The sequence below is a fragment of the Lycorma delicatula genome, chromosome 13, assembly GCF_047948215.1.
Source record: "Lycorma delicatula isolate Av1 chromosome 13, ASM4794821v1, whole genome shotgun sequence".
In the NCBI taxonomy this organism is placed as follows: Eukaryota; Metazoa; Arthropoda; class Insecta; order Hemiptera; family Fulgoridae; genus Lycorma; species Lycorma delicatula.
The window spans coordinates 473,235-493,105 of record NC_134467.1 but is presented as its reverse complement, the minus strand read 5'-3'; the positions used below and the strand labels follow the sequence as shown (position 1 = coordinate 493,105).

Here is a 19,871-nt window from a genome sequence, read left to right as displayed (position 1 = left end):
TGTCTGTTAGTTTCTTGCTAAGCATTTTGAATCTTTTTTCGCTAGAAATAGTGAACGGTTTACATTATTTAAAGTAAAGTATTTACTTTACTTTATTAAGTACACAACTATCTAAGTATATTGATAAGCAGTATTTGCAAAATATCACATATCAAATTTATCAATACTTGAATCGTTTATTTTGTCTGTTCAACATTGATATTTTATGGTTTTTTTATTTACAGTGGTTTAATAATATTTAATGACTTTTTTTATTTTTTGGGCTACTTTTTGAAATTTTTTCATTGTGGGCTAACACATAAAAGTCAGTCTTATGACAATAAGTCTCACGCCTACTAATGGTAAATATGCCAGTAACATGGAGACTGCAGCAGCAACAAAATTTTTTCCACAATTTCAGTTTCAAATTTTTAATGAGAATTTAGAATCTTACACAACAATCAGGAATAGCACTACATTGTGTAATTTAAGATTGCAAGGCCATCAAGATAGGGGACATTATGACGTCTTGGACCTTAATGAGTTTTCTGCAAAATGAGACGTCTTCTGCGAATGAGTTTCCTTACATAAGTTTGATTCTTGCCCATCCAAAAAAGAAATAAAGAAAACGTAAAACAGCATTGGGTCGTGAGTGAATTAATGGAAAATTGCAGCAAAGTAAATTGAAGCAGAGGTAAGAAAATGAAAATGCTGTCAGCCACAAAGCCCTGAAGACAAAGATGATGAAAATGAATTAGGTACACACTCAGGTAATGCTCTTAATCAGATCTGTCAGTTTTGTATCGTGAAACATTTTCTTGGTCATATACTATCTTCCAACAAAATATATTCCACACATTGCTCTAAAGGAACACTAAACTAGACCGCATTCCTAATTTTCCCATTCATTCAACTACTTATGAAAAATGAATACAAGCATTTGCTTTGATGGGAGCAAATGACTCCTTCGCCAGGTTATTATTTTAGAATTAATGGATAAATATATCACTGCACTAAAGTGCTGCACCTTGATAATGGTCAACAGCACAAATATGCTCAATTGTACATTCTTAACATGTAAATTTTACGTTTATGGTGCAAAGTAATCTCTTTGCAGATACATGTAAAATAATTTATGAAGTTGAGCAAGAGAGTACTCAAGATAATTATATGAATAGTGCCTTACTTTTTAATGGGTCAATGACCAGTATTCAAGATCACAAAATGATCAAAGTAGATATAATGCACCACTATCTAATGAAGTTGCCATTATATTTGAAAACATAGTTGGTGAACCACCTTTCCACCATGACTTGCTGATTCATTGCTGTGCAAGTGAAAGTACCAAAACCAAAAAGAATCAACATTCTTGACCCAAATTTAGAGCTTTAGTACCCTCTTTTATTCCCAGATATGCAACATCTCACTGCAACTATTCAGGATCAAGAACTACTTTAAATTTACAGAAACAGACTGCAAATCTAAGATTAAGAGTCACCCAAATGCAGTACTATGAGTACCACCTTCCAATTCGTGATGAATTCAATCAGTTTTAGAGAGCAGGAAAGCTTATGCAGCTGTATATTGTTAATGTCTGTGTTAAAATTGAGGCTAACAAATTTAATTATAAAAGACAGAATTGATTTCACCTTAGGGTCGAAAAATACAAGGATCTCGTGGACGAAATCCAGAATGTTAAATGAAATTCAACTCAGGTAGGAGCTATTGTCATGGTTTTTGAGAAATTTTAAAACAGAACGAGGTCTGTATAATGGAACTAGTCTAAAAAAAAAATAGTCTAAAAACTGAAACCAAATTTGATTATTGCGGAAGTAATAACAGGTTCATCATCAGGTGAAATGGTTTTCATTCCCCAAATTGTTTTTGCATCTATCAGTACCAACCTTCCCTTTATACTAAAAAGATGATAGTTTTCTGTAAAACTTGCATTTGAAATGACAATCAATGAATCATAAGGTCAAACACTAAAGTAGGTATTTACCTTCCTGAACAGCCATGGACAGCTGTATGTTGCATTGTCACAAGAGTGCGAAGATATAATGACATAAAAGTTCAAATCGTCCATGGACCAGAGCAAGGTAAGTTACTTCCGGAATCAGAAAAAAATATTGTTTATAAAGAAGTTTTCCAGTGTAATTAAATTACAACATATTAGAGTACAGACATAAATAAATAAGTAACGAGTAATGTAATGAATTTAAATTAAGAAATAACAATGTGAAAAACATCCTCAGAGACAAGGACTATTTTAAAACTGAAACAAAGAATAGAATCTTTAGGAAAACCATTTGCACATTATGTATTTTCTGTCAAAGAAAATATCATACGAGTATATTGTACAGAGCATTTGGAAAGTTGCTGTGCATTGGAATTATGGAAGTGTAATGATGAAACTTTCTTAATTATTACTTTGCATTTTTATATTATTATTTTATAGAAATGAATATTAAAATAACTGGAATAGTTTATAAAAGGTGTTGAAGATGAATTCCTCCAACATCAATACGACACTGCACATGTTTTACGCTACTTTTCAACAGCTAATGTATTGGAATGTCTCATACGTATGCCATTATTGTGGTTTTTAGTTCTTCAACCATGCGTGGTCTGTTGCAACTTTTGTGCTTCTTTTGCAGCCCCCCATAGAAAGTAATTTGGATGAGTCAAATCAGACAATCATGTAGGCCACCTGTTTTTGAGGGTCTTTACATCCCACTTCTCCAGTTAAGCTTTTTAACATAAACACAAAATTTAAAAAAAAAAAATAATGTTAAGCCTTTTATGATGAACAAAAATACATATTTATTGTTCAGATCGGTTGATAAAGAGCTCTGAAAAATGGATAAAATTGCAAAATTAAAATGATTAATTCCTTTACACAAAACATTTCGTAATAAAGCCATTGACCTGTTAGCTTTTTACGGTGTGGCGCCACCTTATTGGAACCAACCATGAATTATTTCCACTTCTGTTAATCGACTAATGAAGTTTATTAAAACGGGACAATAATGATCTCTAATAACGGTATTTTCAAAACAGATTGGATCCAATGTGCATTCTACTCACACCAACCCAGACTCCAATTTTCACTTTGTAAATTCACGGGTTTAGTTGTCAACCAAGTCATGTATTTTGTGAATTACCCTCAGTTTTGCGTTATTTTGTGTTATACCCTCCCAGATGAAACCCCGCTTCATCTATAAAAAATGTAATGTCGAGGAAACCTGCAGAATTTTAGTCAATAAAATGTTTAAACCATTGGCAATAGGTTTAATCTTCCGGCATGATCAAAGATTTCAGTTCTTGAACGCATTACTTTGTAGGGGAAAAGTTTCAATTCTTTTCTTACACTGTATGTCCGGTAGCAAGTCCTATATCTTCCTGCTATGCTAACTTATGCATCGACTTTGATGGACTTTCAGCCATATCATCCAAAATATCAAGCAACTACTGTTTGTTTTGTTTAGGTGGTCTTCCACCTTGATCAGTGTCTTCAACAAAGCCTATTGCCCAAAAATTTTCAATAAGAGTTCAATTTGCATTGTGGTGAGGAACGGGAGTATTTGGGAACTTTTCAGAAAAACTTGTGCTTTACTAAATCAGTATACTTACCACTTTCATGAAAGAAGTGTTCAACAAGAAAAATGCTTCCTCCACCAAAAGAACCATTGCATTTTTTGCAACTATTGATTACTAAACAACACAAAATGAAACATATTCAATCACAATTTAACAACTGACATCTTAGTTTATTATTGAGCAACCCAACAAACCCACAGCCACCCCAACCAACCTAATACCAAAAGAACAAAATGCACCACATAATTCTAAAGCATCTGCACAGCAACTTTCCGAACTCTGAATAAGGATACAGGTGAAATTTAACACACTCCACATTCTAGCACCTGTTGCATCTTTCTTGTTAGTATACTAGCCTTTATTGCTAGTATATTAATATTTAAAATTTACACCAATTTGTCATTAATATACGAAATAGAGGAGGAGGAGGAATACAAGACAATTCTATTCAAAGAAAAGGTTTCAGAAATTACATTGATTTTACAGGGGATGACTAAAATTATATAATACTATGATATTCAACATCCATTGTAGTTCAGTATTTTATTGCTGCACTAGTAGGAATAATAAAATATTCTAGGTAGAGAAGTTACATTTTATTTTGGTTTGTATTGTTTGTGGTAAATTGAAGTATCCAAGATATTATGAGGGGCTACTTGACCAAGACCCCCATCTTCTTGGCTTTGAATAGCCGTTAACAGTTGAAAGTCGATGTCAGTTTAGAAACAGCCCTACAGCAGTTTTTCTTGTCTCTTTAGCTAGTCCTGCAGCAGGTTACACCACGAGATATCATGAAAGCTGCTAGCAGACCGGTTACCAATGACCACCGAAATTGACCAGACTGGAGGACCGGTTGCCAGTGATCATGAAAGGGCTAATCTTCAAGAAATCACCATATTTTCTCTTGATTACTAAATATTTTGGTTTTGATCCATTATTCTTTGGTCGAAACTTAGTAGTTTCCTTCGTCTTTTCCAGATCCCTGCACTTTTCCTTATCGCTAAACTCTACTCTCTTCCTCCTCTTTGTTTGTGAAGACAGAGCCTCTTCAAGACGAGAGTTTTTACCTGGACCCTCGACCACAGAAGTTGTGGAAGTAGAAGATTCCATAAAACTATGTTACATCAATCAATATGTTGCAAGGTGTAGGCAGAGAGGCGGTTGGGTGTGCCTTGACATTGATCCTGCCTGGTTTTCCCTAGTCAGCTGCCTCCCACAGATTTAACCCGAGTTGGGATTCAGGTACTGCCTCACCCACAATACCAACATCCCAGGGCTTAACATATCAGTAAGAACTTTGATACCTTACCCGTGGGACAATCCCTGATTAGACGTATCCTTTTGATTAGACATATCAAAGTTAAAACTAACACACTAAAAACACTTCAAAAACGTTTTATAAACACTTAAAACTCACAAACCATTTCCAATGAAATGTAGTCAAAACTTTAAAATGTTGCAGTCACACCGATGTTAATAAATTATATTTTCTTTATAAAATTTCAAAAAGCTCAGAAACTATCTTATTCTTTAACGCTATCACCTAGATTTACCCTTACGCTATCCTTTTTTGCTTCTTTTTACTATCTTCCAAAAGGCCTTGATATCGAATTCGAAAGATTCTGATGCCTCGGAGATGGATCCTTCCAATCCTCTGCAGTAAATTATGAAGGATGTCTTGCTACCAGCATCAGATGGTACTTGCTCAGTTGGTGTAGTCAGCAGTGCATTGGGGTGGAGACTCGATGCATTCCCTGTTAACGCTTGTAGGGTGAGTGTACTGCTTGTCCTCTCACTTAAAGGCCTATGCTCTTTTGGTATCTCCATTTTTGTTTTTTCCTAAGTCTTCTTTTTCTAATATTCCTATCTCTTTCTTCTCAGTTCCCTGCATAGGGATTTTTGCAATTTCTAATTTGGCTGTAAGCTTCTTCTTTATTCTACATTCACTGTCCTTCTGCTCGGAACCGGTCGTTGAATTTCTAGATCTTGCTGAATAATTCCCATGACAAATTGATGCAGGCAGGTGAAGTGGTTTACCACAAACACAGGTATTTTCCGCTTTGTGTCCAAACCTCTGACATTCAAAGCATCACAATGGAGTCGGGATGAACAGATACTAGTCGGTGAAAATCAGCCTTTAACTTTTCTGGGCAATTTGACTTGTTGAATGTCTATACATGCGACACAGAGGGTAAACCTTCTTCATTCATCGAGTGTTCAATAGTCGGCATCCAGCAATACCTTGTTCCTGAAGCTCCTTGATGATCTCTTCTTTTGCGCAGTTTAAAAGGTCCTTGCACACAATAACTCCCTTGGAGGTGTTTAGTGTACCATGAAATAAAACCTCAATGTCAATGAGTTCTATCTTAATAGCTTTCAGTAGCCATGACAATTGTACATCATTGGATGGTCTCCACAAACAAACCCATAGCAGTCTTCATAGTCTCTTTTAACAGGTCCTCTTGCAGCTTCCGTGATCCCACAAGCTATCACAAAAGGACTAATTTTATAAAAATCCCCTTCTTTCTTCTTAATCACCAGATACTTCAGAGTTGGTCAAAAGTTCATCGGTCAAAACTTAGTTTAGATCTTCTCTGTCTCACTGAACTCACCACTCTTCCTTCTTTTTACCCTCTGGCACGGATTATTATTATTATAATTATAGTTTATATGTTTAGTACTGCTTACCTTTCTTAGCTTCATTCTTTTATCTCTTGTTGAAGTGTTTCAGAAACTTTATTATACTGATGTTTTAAATTTCTGTTAATATTTATATAGTGTTTAGTCAATGCTCTTCCCTATATTTGATGTCATGCCTTATCTGGCCTTCTTGTTTACTTGGTATTAATAGTTATACTTATCTTTTAATTTTATTTATCTATTTTCTGCTTTCAATAAATTGAGGTTCGTGAAAAGAACATCCACTTGATTATTGATCTGTTCAATGATTATTGAGCCTCAATTTACTAAAGCAGGAAATAGATAAATAAAATTAAAAGATAAGTATAACCATTAATAACAAGTACACAAGAAGAAGGCCAGATAAGGCATGATGTCAAATGTAGGGAGGGATGTTGACTAAACACTATATAAAGATTAACAAAAATTTAAAACATCAACAATACAATTAGTTTTGACAATGGAGTGGTTCTGAAATGTGTCAGCAAGAGATAAAAGAATGAAGCTAAGAAAGGTAAGCGGTACTAAACATAGAAACTATAGTGTTCTTAACGGAAATGATAATTGTAAATATAATCTTAACAACAACAATTATTATTATACTTACATAACATATTTTTTTATTTACTTTTTGTTACAGAGATCATTTAACTTGGTTTTTAAATAAATGGCAAGTTAAAATGGTAGTATTAGTAGTTTTTGCTGCATATCTTGGTGGGGCATGTTATGGGATAACTCAAATGCAAGAAGGGCTACAAAGAAGAAAGTTATCTAAAGCAGATTCATATTCTATTGAGTTTTATGACCGAGAAGATTTTTACTTTAGAGAATTTCCTTACAGGATGCAGGTATTATTTACTTTGTTTTCATGTAGTTTTATCTTCATTATCAAATTTTATCTAAAATAACTGTTGAAGTCTAATTCACTGCTTATATGTATACATGAGGGAGATCCAGAGACCTAAAAGTAACCAAATGTCGAGAGCTATGTCCAGATTAATTTTAGTAGTCATACTGCTAGATGTTAAGAGCTACACAGTTTACAAACAGTTATACATGTGATGTCATAGATGACTGTTATGATGTAACTATTTTTTCAAGTATTTGTAAAGGAAATTTAATAATTATTATGATGACTGATAGATAATAAAGCACATAAAATGTGTTCAAAGTTTTATTTTCTTTCGTAGAAATCAACTCTTGTTAAACGCGTATTTTATGAATTTTTTTATAATGTTTTATTCTATTGAGGAAGTTTCTTTGTCAGTAGCATTATAAGTTTTGTGCATATAATTTAAGTGGAAGAATTTTTTAATTAAAAATTACATTGTCTGTAAATAAAATTTGAAAACATTTTTCATTTTTTCATCATTGTTTAATATTCAATTATTACAACATAATCATGTGTAGCTTTTTTAGGTAGTTCTGAAATTAAATTAAAATGGACGACTTCAAACAAAAAAAGTACTTCTCAGTATTCCATAGATCCTCAATACTTGCTCACTCAGTAGTGGTCTCACTATGTCATTTTTCATCATTCCTTTTCTTGTTTTTATTAAGACACAAGATTGTTGCCTTAATGTTTATTATAAATGGTTCTTTTCACTCAGATAGCATTTCATGAATACCTATCCATATATTAATAAAACTAAAAAATGTAAATCATTTTTTTTAAGAATAAAGCTAACTTAAGAAAAGTCCCACAGTAAAATTGAAAGTAATACTTTTCAATTTTTACATTAAACTTTGACTGTTTGAAATCAGCACCAAATTGAGAGTCAGTAAGTTATTAGTAAATATATTTTATTTTGCAGACTGAAAAATTGAAATTAATACTGCAGTTGAAAATATATTATTTTTTTATATTTTAGAATGATTTAGTCTGTTTTATTTTATATAAAAAGTTTATTACATTTGTACCTAATGTACAAAATATTCTGTAATTACAATTTTGTTTTATATCTATATATATAAAAATGTTAAGTTCGTTTGTGTACGGCTTCAAAAACTCAAAATGTTCTGCACCAATTGAGCTCAAATTTTAGTACGATATATAACACGCATCAATAGATTTCATCTATTTTTAATAAATCTATCTATCTATTTTTAATTTGTACATTTTTAATTTGGAAATGTAAACAAAGTAAAACCAATCAGATCAATACAAGATGGCCGCTGTCAAACACAACGACCAATCACAAAGAGCCCGTATGGCTGTTGCCAATGTAAACAAAATTACAACTGATTAAGTAACAAATTTCTTTGAATTATATTTAACAGCTAAAACATCTGTATTTTATTAAAAAAAAAAAAACACCAAAACAAAAAGAAAAGCCACTAAGAAGGACAACCGCAGTTGGTGATGATATGAATGATTTATAGCGAAAATGCTATGCCTGGCCGGAATTCCAACTCGGAACCACCGTATTAAAGTCTGAGAAGTTACCACTCGCGCCACGGAGGCCGGCAAACATATTCGTTAGGAGCCGAATAAAAACACGACTTACCAATATTGCGTTGTGTGTCAAACTAATTTTATACGGACTATAATTACTTTTAATACGCGAAACCCTTTGCAATGATTGAACATTAACTTAAACCTCTTCAAAAATTATTCCTTTTGAACTAAGCCACATTTTGATATCATTGTTTTTCTATAACACGGCTGGAATTCTTTTCGTTTAATGATAAGAAGCGTTGTCGAAGACAATAACCGAATTCTCTTCCAAAGGACATAATACACCGCTAAACAATTTCTAAATAATTCAAATTCGTGTAATTTTTTTACGAATCGCGTTTTTATCAAAATCTCACCTTTTTCTCAATTGACCACCGGGGTTTTGTTTTCTTTGGAGACTGTAAATCATTAGTAGATTCATACTCGAGAATCACGTTGTACACTGAAGCAGCACAACTTCTACTTACGTTAGCAGTTTATTAACATCTGAAATCAACGCCGTTTGATTATTCTGTAATTTGTAAGCATTACTCTGCTTTTGTAAGCATTTAAAATGATGTGTTTTTTTCGCACGACTTAAGGGCTTTTTTTCGCAGCCCACAAATCTTTATATATAAAAATGTTAAGTTCGTTTGTGTACGCTTCAAAAACTCAAAATTTTCTGCACCGATTGAGCTCAAATTTTAGCACGATATATAACCCGCATCAGAGATTGTTTTTATCTATTTTTCGCATCAGTCACATACCCGCGACAGTTTTTTTAACAGTTTAAACAGTTTTTTTAACGGTCAGTTGTGTACCAGTCACCGCGCCATCTGCCGGAAGCGAGGGGAACACTCGCTATACTAGCTAACGACAACCGCAGTCACATGTGAAACAATACCTGTTCCCAATTACAGTGTTTATTAACAAAAAAAAATGTATCCACTTGCATCTGATTCAGATTATTATACAATCTGAATTAAATATTCACTTTAATCAAGGTACTTTTGTGTGATCGTGTCGTGATTGAGTTGCGCCTTTCACCAAGCTTTGAATTTATTAGAAAACGATCAGCAGTGGGATATATGTATTAATGACGCGTGCAACACTGCACATCCAAACCAAATTCGCGCATTATTCGCAATTATATTGACCGCTTGCTTCCCTTCATCTCCCACAGAGTTATGGGAAAGATATTGATCGCATATGGCTGAGGATATTTTGCATAGAGTACGCCTAGAAAATACCAATATGACCATGGAATTTACAGAAGGCATTTACAACGAAGCATTGATAAATATTGAAGAAAGTGCTTAGCTATTGCAAATAAAGTTCTTAGTCAATTGGGAATGCCAGCACCCACCCGAGCTGCGATTGCTTCATTTGATGTGGATTTACGCCGTGAACAGAGTTACAACATTGGTGATCTTCAGTCATATGTCCAATCAAACATTCCCAAATTAACGCGTGAACAGAAAGGCATTTATGATCGCATAATGCAAATGATAAATGACGGAGTTGGGGGGACCTTCTTCTTGGATGCGCCAGGAGGAACTGGGAAAACATTCATCATTAGATTGATTCTAGCAACGGTTCGATCAAAAAATGACAATTATCCTGTTGCGGAATATTAATCAGCCAAATAACTCTGCAACAGCACGCGACTTGCAGCTAAGAAATTGATGAATAACGTAGTGGAAGCAATGATTTTAACGGGGCCTTTCAAAGGTGAAGATGTCCTCATTCCTCGAATACCCATAATCCCGACCGATACACCATTTTAATTTAAAAGATTGCAATTCCCAATTCAATTGGCATTTGCAATCACAATCAATAAAGCTCAAGGTCTTAGAATTCTGTGGTTTAGATTTAGATGCGGATTGCTTCTCACATGGGCAACTGTATGTTGCGTGTTCCCGAGTCGGCAAACCAGATAGCCTTTACATCTACGCAGACAGGGGAATAACAAAAAATATTGTATATCCACAAGTATTGCAAAATTAAACTTCTATGAAACATATGCTTTGTTTTGTTTCTCATTTCTCATCCATGCAACCACAATGTGCCAAAGCGAAGCGTGGCGGGTAGAGCTAGTTATGTATAATTTACTTTCATAATTACTAAAAAAATTATTTACTTTTTGTTTGATTTATAGGTGATAATTAGCGGTCAGTTAGATTATTCTGATCCTTATGTACAAGAACAAGTAGAAAATTTAACGCAAACTTTTGAAGCATCACCATTTATTTCATCGCCACTTTATACTGAATCATGGTTACGGTCTTTTGTTAGTTATGTAAATCGTAATCAAGATTATTTGAATGTATCAATTGATAATGAGGAAGAATTTATTATAACTCTTAATGAGGTAATTTTTTGTATCAGTTATAGTAACTAGTCATTTTATTTGATTAAAATTGTTTAAATATTTATTTTATAAAATAAGGTTTATTGTTCGTTGGTACAATATTGAATATTGAATTCAGTTAACGATAAAAATTATTAATTACCAATATATTATTAATATGAATAAGGCTCTTAAGAGTTTTTAAGGTTATTTAGAGAGTAATATGTACCAAGATCTTATGTTTGTTGCAAGAAACCTTATATCTCCTAAACAGCATTCCAATAATTTTCATAATATAAAAACCTGTTTGCCTTATTACTTAGTTCCCTTACCCCTCACTTATTGTTGATAGCATCATATTATTTAAGTAAGTTTCATATTATCCAATCTTGCATTTCATGAAAATGAAAAATCATATAAATTAATTATAGCATTTTTAATAACAAAATAATCCATTTTGTTGCAATGTGACATCAGAAATTTCACTGTTTTGTAAATTTTAGATTATATTTGATATTTTTAATCGTTGACTGGCAAGTAAAATATAAAAAAAGAGTTACAGAAGACAAAATTATTTTATAATATTTGTTATTATATATTTGTTATTATTAACAGGCAAATGCCTTTTGGCAAAAGAAAATTATTTTATTACTAAGACAAAGTGATAAAAAGAGACAGGCAGATCTTTGTCATGTAGAAATGTCTTTAGGATCAGATTAATAAGAAGCTGGTTAACCATTACTCAACCAGCCACCCAGTCGTTATTGTTTATTATTACTCTATAGACATCTGGTAATTTAATTTTAAGAGACTTCTTTTTAACTTGAAACCTATATCTGGTTTTTGATGTTGATCTGCTCGGAACATACATTTTAGACAGAAATAGGAATTTTATTCTAAAACAGACTGCTTAAGAGTGATAGTATTGATATTTAAGCGATACATTTTTACTATTGATGTTCAAGTGACTCTTTTTTCTTCTAAATATATTTACAGATTTATTATCGTTACTGCTCAAACGGTATCAGTAAATTAAATTAAATTGTAATGAATATTTTATTGATGATTTTCTTTTTTATACAGCTATGGTTATTTAAACCAAACCCGTTCTCTTTGGATGTTAAATTTGATGAGACTGGCAAACATATTATTGCATCAAGATTTATGATACAAGCTGTTAATATTAGTGATGGTAATGCTGAAAAAGATATGGTTAGAGAGCTGCGTAGAATATGTCATGAGTCATCTCTCAATGTCAGCGTTTTTCATCCGTATTTTGTTTATTTTGATCAGGTATCTATTAATTGTATATTACAAATGTCTTTTTGTAAAATTGTGTAATATAAGTATTATTAAATATATTTTTTTTAATTTCAACTTATAAAACCAAATGTTTTGTCATCAGATTACTGGTTATCATTCACATAATTAAGTATATTAATTGGTTTCTGATAAATACAGAGACTTAGACATAGATTTTAGGAGAATCAGGTGGATCATTTTGCCGGGTGAATCCAGATAAAGTAATTTTTACTAATGGGTTAAAACTAGGTATTTGTTTCAGTATATGTTAGGTCAATTAGCAGATTTACATCTCTGCCTCAATGGATCAGCAATTTCACCCTTTGCTGTATGAATGATATATCATCACATCACAGTGGTATTCCTATAGTATAGCACGTTTCTGTAAGAACACGTCAAGCACTATCGAACATATGTACAATTCATTCGATACTGTTATTTATACATAAATCTGTTTCTTTTCCTAGTACCCGATACACTTGTTTATTCCTCTATGTATATAGTGATATAAGAATTTCTGGTGTAGAACAACTTGAGGTAGTTGTTCAACACCAGGTAGTTGTTACAACAGAGTGTAAACACTCTGTTGTGTGGAGCTTTAAATCTATTTTACAAACCAGGCAGGTTGATTGGCCATTTTTAACAATAAACTGCGACATATTAAAAAAATCAAATCGCCATTGAAATTGTCGACATATATTCATCATGAAGAAGTTCCTTCACTTTATGTACAGTTAACTAATGTTTTCTGGTGTTATTCTCCAGTACGCTCATTAATACCTGATGCTTAGCGGTTCACAGTGGTTTTGATAGTATACATTATGTGGTATTGATAAAAATTGAAATTAGCATGCGTAGTGTATGTTATTCTCTCATTAATAATAATAATAATGGGAATAAAATCAACAAATATTACAATTTTGGAAAGCTGCTGACTGTTGGATGTTGTTAAAATGTTAAATTCTCTATTCACAGGTACCACGTAAATATATTTGTCATTTATAATTATAAAAATTTCTAAAAAAGAAAACTAGCTTTTCTTTAAAAAGGCCTGAAGCATGATTAATTAAAGATTACTTCATCAAACTTATTATCTGAATACTTCCCGAAATAGTTTTTGACAAGATTATTAAACAATTCTAAATCGTGAAATTATTATTTTGTTACTTTAATTTCAGTCGAATGACTCTTAGCAGATTTTTAAATTTATATATTTTCATCTTGCTTAGCACTTCCACTGGGATTTTTGTATCTCAGATGGGTTCTTGTAATTCCTTAATATTGTGAGGTTGATTCTTGAAGAATTTGTATATTATATAGCGCAATAAAAAACAATCACAGGAACGAAAAAAAAGAAACTTGTGAGCTAGACCGCATCACTATTACAAGAGATGTCTGTTCTGGGAACTTTCATCAAACAATCTGTATCGAGATTAAAGCCAGATAAAATCGGTGCCATCTTGCTTGAGGTGATTATCAACTCGACAGAAGTCTAATTGTGGAAGAAAAAAATTATTTTGCCATATAACGCTCAGATTTTACTGTAACCGCATGGCTTTTATCATCCTCATGAAAAAGTTAGGCCTGAGTAAGCATAATGAACTGACCTAACGCCACACCGTACTATGATCTTTTGCACCGATGCAGTATATGTGGACTCTCTAATATCAATATCTGTCTAAAGTTACGAATATTTATGTAATTACTGAAATGAAAGTAAGTCTCCTCTGATACGAGCAGATTGTGAAGAAATTGTGATTATATGTTAGGCATTTTTAGTAACTTTATGAGAAATGTATATCCGTCCACCATAACAAATCTCTAGGCAGTAATTATAGAATCATTTGAATACTAAACACGTGAAATTGTAACAAGCGTAACATCTGTATTACCCACACGACATGCCTAATGCTATGAATGAATCATCGAACAGACCGATAAGAACTTTGCTGAAATCCACTGTTTTCATATTTTCTGGATTTTGCATTATACGAGGCTAATATTTTTCTGTTTGAAAGCCAATTCAATTATCCTAATCGGTGAATCTCAACTTTTTTAGCTCCACAACCCCCAAAAAGTAAAAAAAAATATATATAATGAATATTTTGCGACCCCCCTCAACCACAATCCAATGAAACTTTAACTATTTGGCTGCATTAATAGCGACGGGTACGAACAACCAAATATACAAACATGAGAAATTTACAAATTCCAATTTTATTTGTACACGATTCTTATGATTTGGTCTGCTTGTACAATATTCACTGTGAGAGCGTCATGTTTGAACGTACTGTAAGCTTCTATACTACACAATAAAAATTTTTTTACAAAAATAAAATAATAATTTTTAAAGAATTTAAAAAAAAAAAATTAATTTACTAATGTTGGTATTTGCGAAACAATGTACTAAGACTGTGCTGCTTGATAAGTTATCCTAAGATTGCTCTCTTTAAAATCTAATTGGAATACCCTACTATCTGATAGATCAGATTTTTTGTAAACATGAGTGAAGGAGTCTGAAAATAAATCGTTCAATTAAAATCAGAAATTTATATTTAATAGCTTAGTTATCCTTTAAATAAAATTACATAATAATGAAAAATTGAGAATTATAACGTAAAACTGAAACTTAGAGCCCTAAGTTATTTACCATTATACATTATAATGAATAATTTATACATTATTTATTCGTTATGAAACAAACTATTATATACAAACAATAAACAGATAAAAATAACATATAAAACCAACTCTCTTGCTTCGTGGATGTTTGACTCGGAAAACCTATTATTAACCTACTTGAAACTCGTAGAACCCTTATTATTTATTTACCATATTAGAATTTCACAAATTGTTTTATTAATACTTATACTAATACGGAATCGGCCGATCCGAAATTAATTCTAGTTATAATTTTGAATATCATTTATCATTATAACAAGTATCATTTTTAATAGTTCTTTATTAAATAGTCGACGAATTAATACTATTGTAATGGATCCATTGAAATATTATTGCGGAGAAGCCTTTAATAATTAAGTTTCTCATATCTGTATCCGGAATAAAACATAAATTATAATTTTTTTTTAAGTTTTCCAAACAAAATCACTACACTGAACCTCACCGACGGATCCGAACATAAACTGCGTCTTATCGACGGTCTTCCAGTCTAATCCCACCACCATTCCTGAGCATTACTCGGTTTATTAGAATGCGTGTACGCACGCTAACGTAACGCTTTCTGTGGGAAAAGTTTGTTCTCGTTGCGAGCATAATGTCGTGCTACGATAAAATTTATTTTTAGAAAGAAGAGCGATAAGAATCGAATCGTCAAAAAATAGTTTATTCTTATCTAATTATGCCGTGATTATCCACAATCATTCTTCTCTGAATAAATCCATTTAATCTTGCATTTTTAAAATCGTCTGTCGACGTAATACAAAATTTATAAAATAAGAAGTATGTAATACAAATACAGTAACTTAATTAAGCCCTATGAGCCTATTTTAGTCAAAATTTATAACGGTTACAATACATATGATGCGTTTGAACACGTCGTGTTATCGTAGTGTAAAAGAACTGTAAGGGATTGCAGAACATCAGTTTTACTAGGTTTTATTTTAATAGGCGTGGAAGAAGCAAAAAATTTGAAAAAATTCCACTCTTTAACGATACGGTATCAAAGCAAATTGATAACACGGCTGTTGATGCTTGTGTTCATTTATATCAGGAAGAGACTTCAAGTGAATTTTTTAGTATTTAATTTGATGAATCAACAGATGCGGCAGATTTCTTAGTTCTTTTGTTTTGTGAGATATGAATACTATACGGATATATCGATCAAAGAAAATATTTGTTTTGCAAATCAATACCTGATCGTGCAACAAGACGATGACTTTTTGATGTTTTTTAAGAAGTTTCTAAAAATTGTAACACAGATTGGACAAAATGTATTGAAGTATGTAGTGACGGTGCAAAGGCAATAACAGGAAAGAACAGTGGATTTCTGAGAAAAATTAAAAGATCGTGTTATACCACGGCAGAATGGACGCACTGCTTTCTTCACAGGCATGCTCTTGCCAGAAAAAATATGACGGAAAATCTCAAACAAATTCAATGTAAAGCTATAAAAAAGGTTAACTTTATTAAAAGTCAACCGTTACAGAACAGGCTGTTTGCTAAACTATGTAATGAAATGGGTGAAAAGAAAAAAAATCTCTATTTTCCATATAGAAAAGTCAGACGGTTATCACGAGGGAAAGTGTTAACCCGGTTACTGATATTGTGAGATAAAGTAATTATATTTTTCCAGGATAAGCAAACACCATTCTCAATGTTTTTACAGAATAACGAGTATATGTTGCTGTTGGCTTAGTCGATGTATTTTCCCGTTTAAACGACTTGAATGTGAGTTATAAGGACATGATAAAAACATTTTATTAACGACAAAATTCATACTTTCATTAAGGAGCTTGATATTTGGATTATTTGCCTTCAAAGCAAAATTTTTGGTATGTTTCCATTCACTTCTGATTGTATTGAGAAAAATTTGGATAAAAAAGACTATTATAAATCAAGTTTGGATAGCAGGAAGATACGTTTGCAATGAGCTAAAAATTCGATCGAGGGAGTATTTTCCAGAAGATAAAAATTATTTCTCGAAGATGGATACTGAATCCATTTCGTGAAAATGTTGCAGCAGCTGCTAAGTTACCGGTTGAGATTCACAACCCGCTCATCGAATTGTCTGCCTATAAAACGTTACAACTGCAATTTACACTTCAAGATTTAGATACATTTTCGCTTGCCCGTCGAAATGAATATGGAAATTTTGTCACAGAAGTGTTGAAAATATTAATCCCTTTCACAAAAACTTAAAAAGGGTTCTTCGTTTACGGTTGCGCTAAAAACTAAGTATAGAAATTGTCTTTTACCGCTTGAAAACAATTTGCTTTTGTATGTTTCTAACGTAGAGCCGTGTTTGGAGAAACTCTTAAACAAAAAAACAAACACAACCGTCTCGTTAATTTTTTTTTTTTACACGTGTACTTATAAATATAAGAAAAATGTTTATAATAAAACATTTTTTTCTCGTAAAATGATTTCATTAATGTTTATATGTAAAGTTTGTAAGCTAATTTCACGACTCCCTTTCACATCACCGCGACCCCTACAAGGGTTGCATCCTCCAGGTTAAGAAACACTGTCCTAAATATTTTGACCCGATCCAATTAAAAGTAGTTCAACTTATGGAATCTTATAATCCTTTCCCGACTTAAAGCGGCATCTGAATTTATGCGACATCAAAGTTGTAGAAGCATTTAACGGCAAATGCACATAATTCACTCGGTTGTACACCGTAGAAACTGTAAGCTTTAAATTACTAGAAAATAATCGGTGACAATAAAAGTACAAAACTTTAACAGTGTTCAGTGAGATGGTGATCCTCTTTTTTGCTTGTCCTTCTTTGCTTCAATTTTTTGCTTCTTTGCTTGTGGAACCCTCCAAGAGCTCTCCTATCTGGTTATTAAAAAAAGTTCTAATCGATATCCAACGTGCCCTCTGGGATTTAGGTTTTCTTAAATCTCCGCTTTGAATATTTCATTATATTATTATATAGTTACTTTTTCTTCAGAATAAGGAAATAAACAAGTAGGATGTTAAACATTTTACAAAAATGTACGGTACCATATTTAAGCAGATTTTGATATCGATAAAATTATTTTATTTTCAAAATGAAATATTAAAGAGCATCATTGGTACGGTCACAGAATTCAGTAATATATTACAGGATAAACCGGTCAGTGTAACTTAAGTTTGCATCAAGAACCGGTTTATTAAACACGGTTTTAACCGTTTGGTATCCTATCCTCATGAGATGTACCGAATATCGTGTAACTATCGGCTGTAATACAATGCAGCTTATATGCTGTCTGCTGAACCCTTTTTTTTTTAAAGAGGAAAATCATGTAGCCTCCTTATTTATTATTATTATTGTTATTACAGATATTTTATATTTGTTTTAATTAATTTATGGTTTCTTTTCAGTTTGAATTGGTTCGTCCGACATCGATACAAGCTATGATAGTCGGTGCTGTAATTATGATGATTATATCGTTTATATTTATACCAAACTTCCTATGTTCGTTGTGGGTAGCCTTCTGTATCGTATCGATTGAAACCGGTGTAGCAGGATACATGTCATTATGGGACGTTAATCTCGATTCTATATCGATGATAAATCTTATCATGTGTATCGGTTTCTCTGTAGATTTCACTGCACATATATGTTACGCTTATATGTCGTCAAAAGCAAAATCACCGGAAGAAAAAATGCGTGAATCGTTACATTCATTGGGTTTACCGATATTTCAAGGCGCTGTTAGTACTATACTCGGTGTTATCGCTTTAGTTTTGGCGCAAAGTTATATATTTCTGGTATTTTTTAAAATGATATTTTTAGTCGTATTTTTTGGCGCGATTCACGGTATGTTTTTATTACCGGTATTATTATCTTTATGCGGTCCTAATTCGTGCGGTTACAGCAACGACGATGACGATAACAAAAAGAAAAATAAGTTATCCGACGTAGAAAAAGTTTTCCCGCATCCTTACTCTATACCGCACCCGTCGTTACATCATCCGATGTCGATGTCGCAATTTAACGGCAACGGTAAACATTTCGGCGTACCGTTACATGGACTTGTCGAAACGCCGCGTATCGTGATGTCGACGTACGATGGCGATACTCGCGGCAAATTTATCGTAGACGGCGGATTAGATAAAGATCAAGGATTAGGTACATCTGGGGAAGATTCGAGCGAATCGAGTTCATCGAAATCGCAACGTCGACGTCAAGAAGTCGAAGATGATGAAAAACAACGCCGTAAATACGTCGAAGGCTGGCGTAAATCGTCCGCACCAGGTGTAAATCCTCATCAACCGCATCGATCATCGTCTCATCATCGTAGCGATAACGGTAACAATAAAGAATCGTCGTATAGAAATAGCGGTTACGCGAGCGATGAAGAAACAAGACGATGGAAAGGTCATCCGCATCCGGCATCGTCGAATCAAAACCGTTCATCTAGATTACTTCATTACTCTCCGTCCGATCATAACGGACAGCATTCTTACGTCGGTGAAATCCGATTTCCATAGCTTATTTAAATAAATAATATGTATTTGACGATCGTAATCGGTTATTGTTATTTTTTTTGTGAATAATGCTCAATAATCATTAATTATATTATTGTAAAAAATTATATTTTATATACACTTTTTGTATATTTTTTTACCGCATTTAAATTGTGACGATGTATATAACGATCGATATCTAACGAACGAACATCGAATTAATATTCGTTTATTGTGAATATGAAGAATACAGATCGCAGGGTACACTTAAAATAATTACAGATGACAAATTCATTTAGAAATGATCTATATACTACGATTTTTATCGAGTAAAGATCTTAATCGACCCAAATTTATTTTAATCTGTACGGCCCGACGACATAAACA

General features: G+C 32.6%; 1 protein-coding gene across 1 annotated transcript in view; it reads left to right on the top strand.

Annotated features, from left to right (window-relative positions):
* Positions 1 to 19,542, top strand: part of Ptr (patched domain-containing protein) — a 49,645-nt gene extending 30,103 nt beyond the window's left edge. Inside the window, exons 9-12 of the mRNA XM_075381489.1 lie at positions 6,899 to 7,106; positions 10,854 to 11,066; positions 12,129 to 12,338; positions 18,396 to 19,542. Of these exons, the coding sequence (XP_075237604.1) occupies positions 6,899 to 7,106; positions 10,854 to 11,066; positions 12,129 to 12,338; positions 18,396 to 19,508 (1,744 nt within the window). The 3' untranslated portion in view covers positions 19,509 to 19,542. The remainder of the gene's footprint in view (positions 1 to 6,898; positions 7,107 to 10,853; positions 11,067 to 12,128; positions 12,339 to 18,395) is intronic.
* Positions 19,543 to 19,871: the final 329 nt, after the last annotated feature.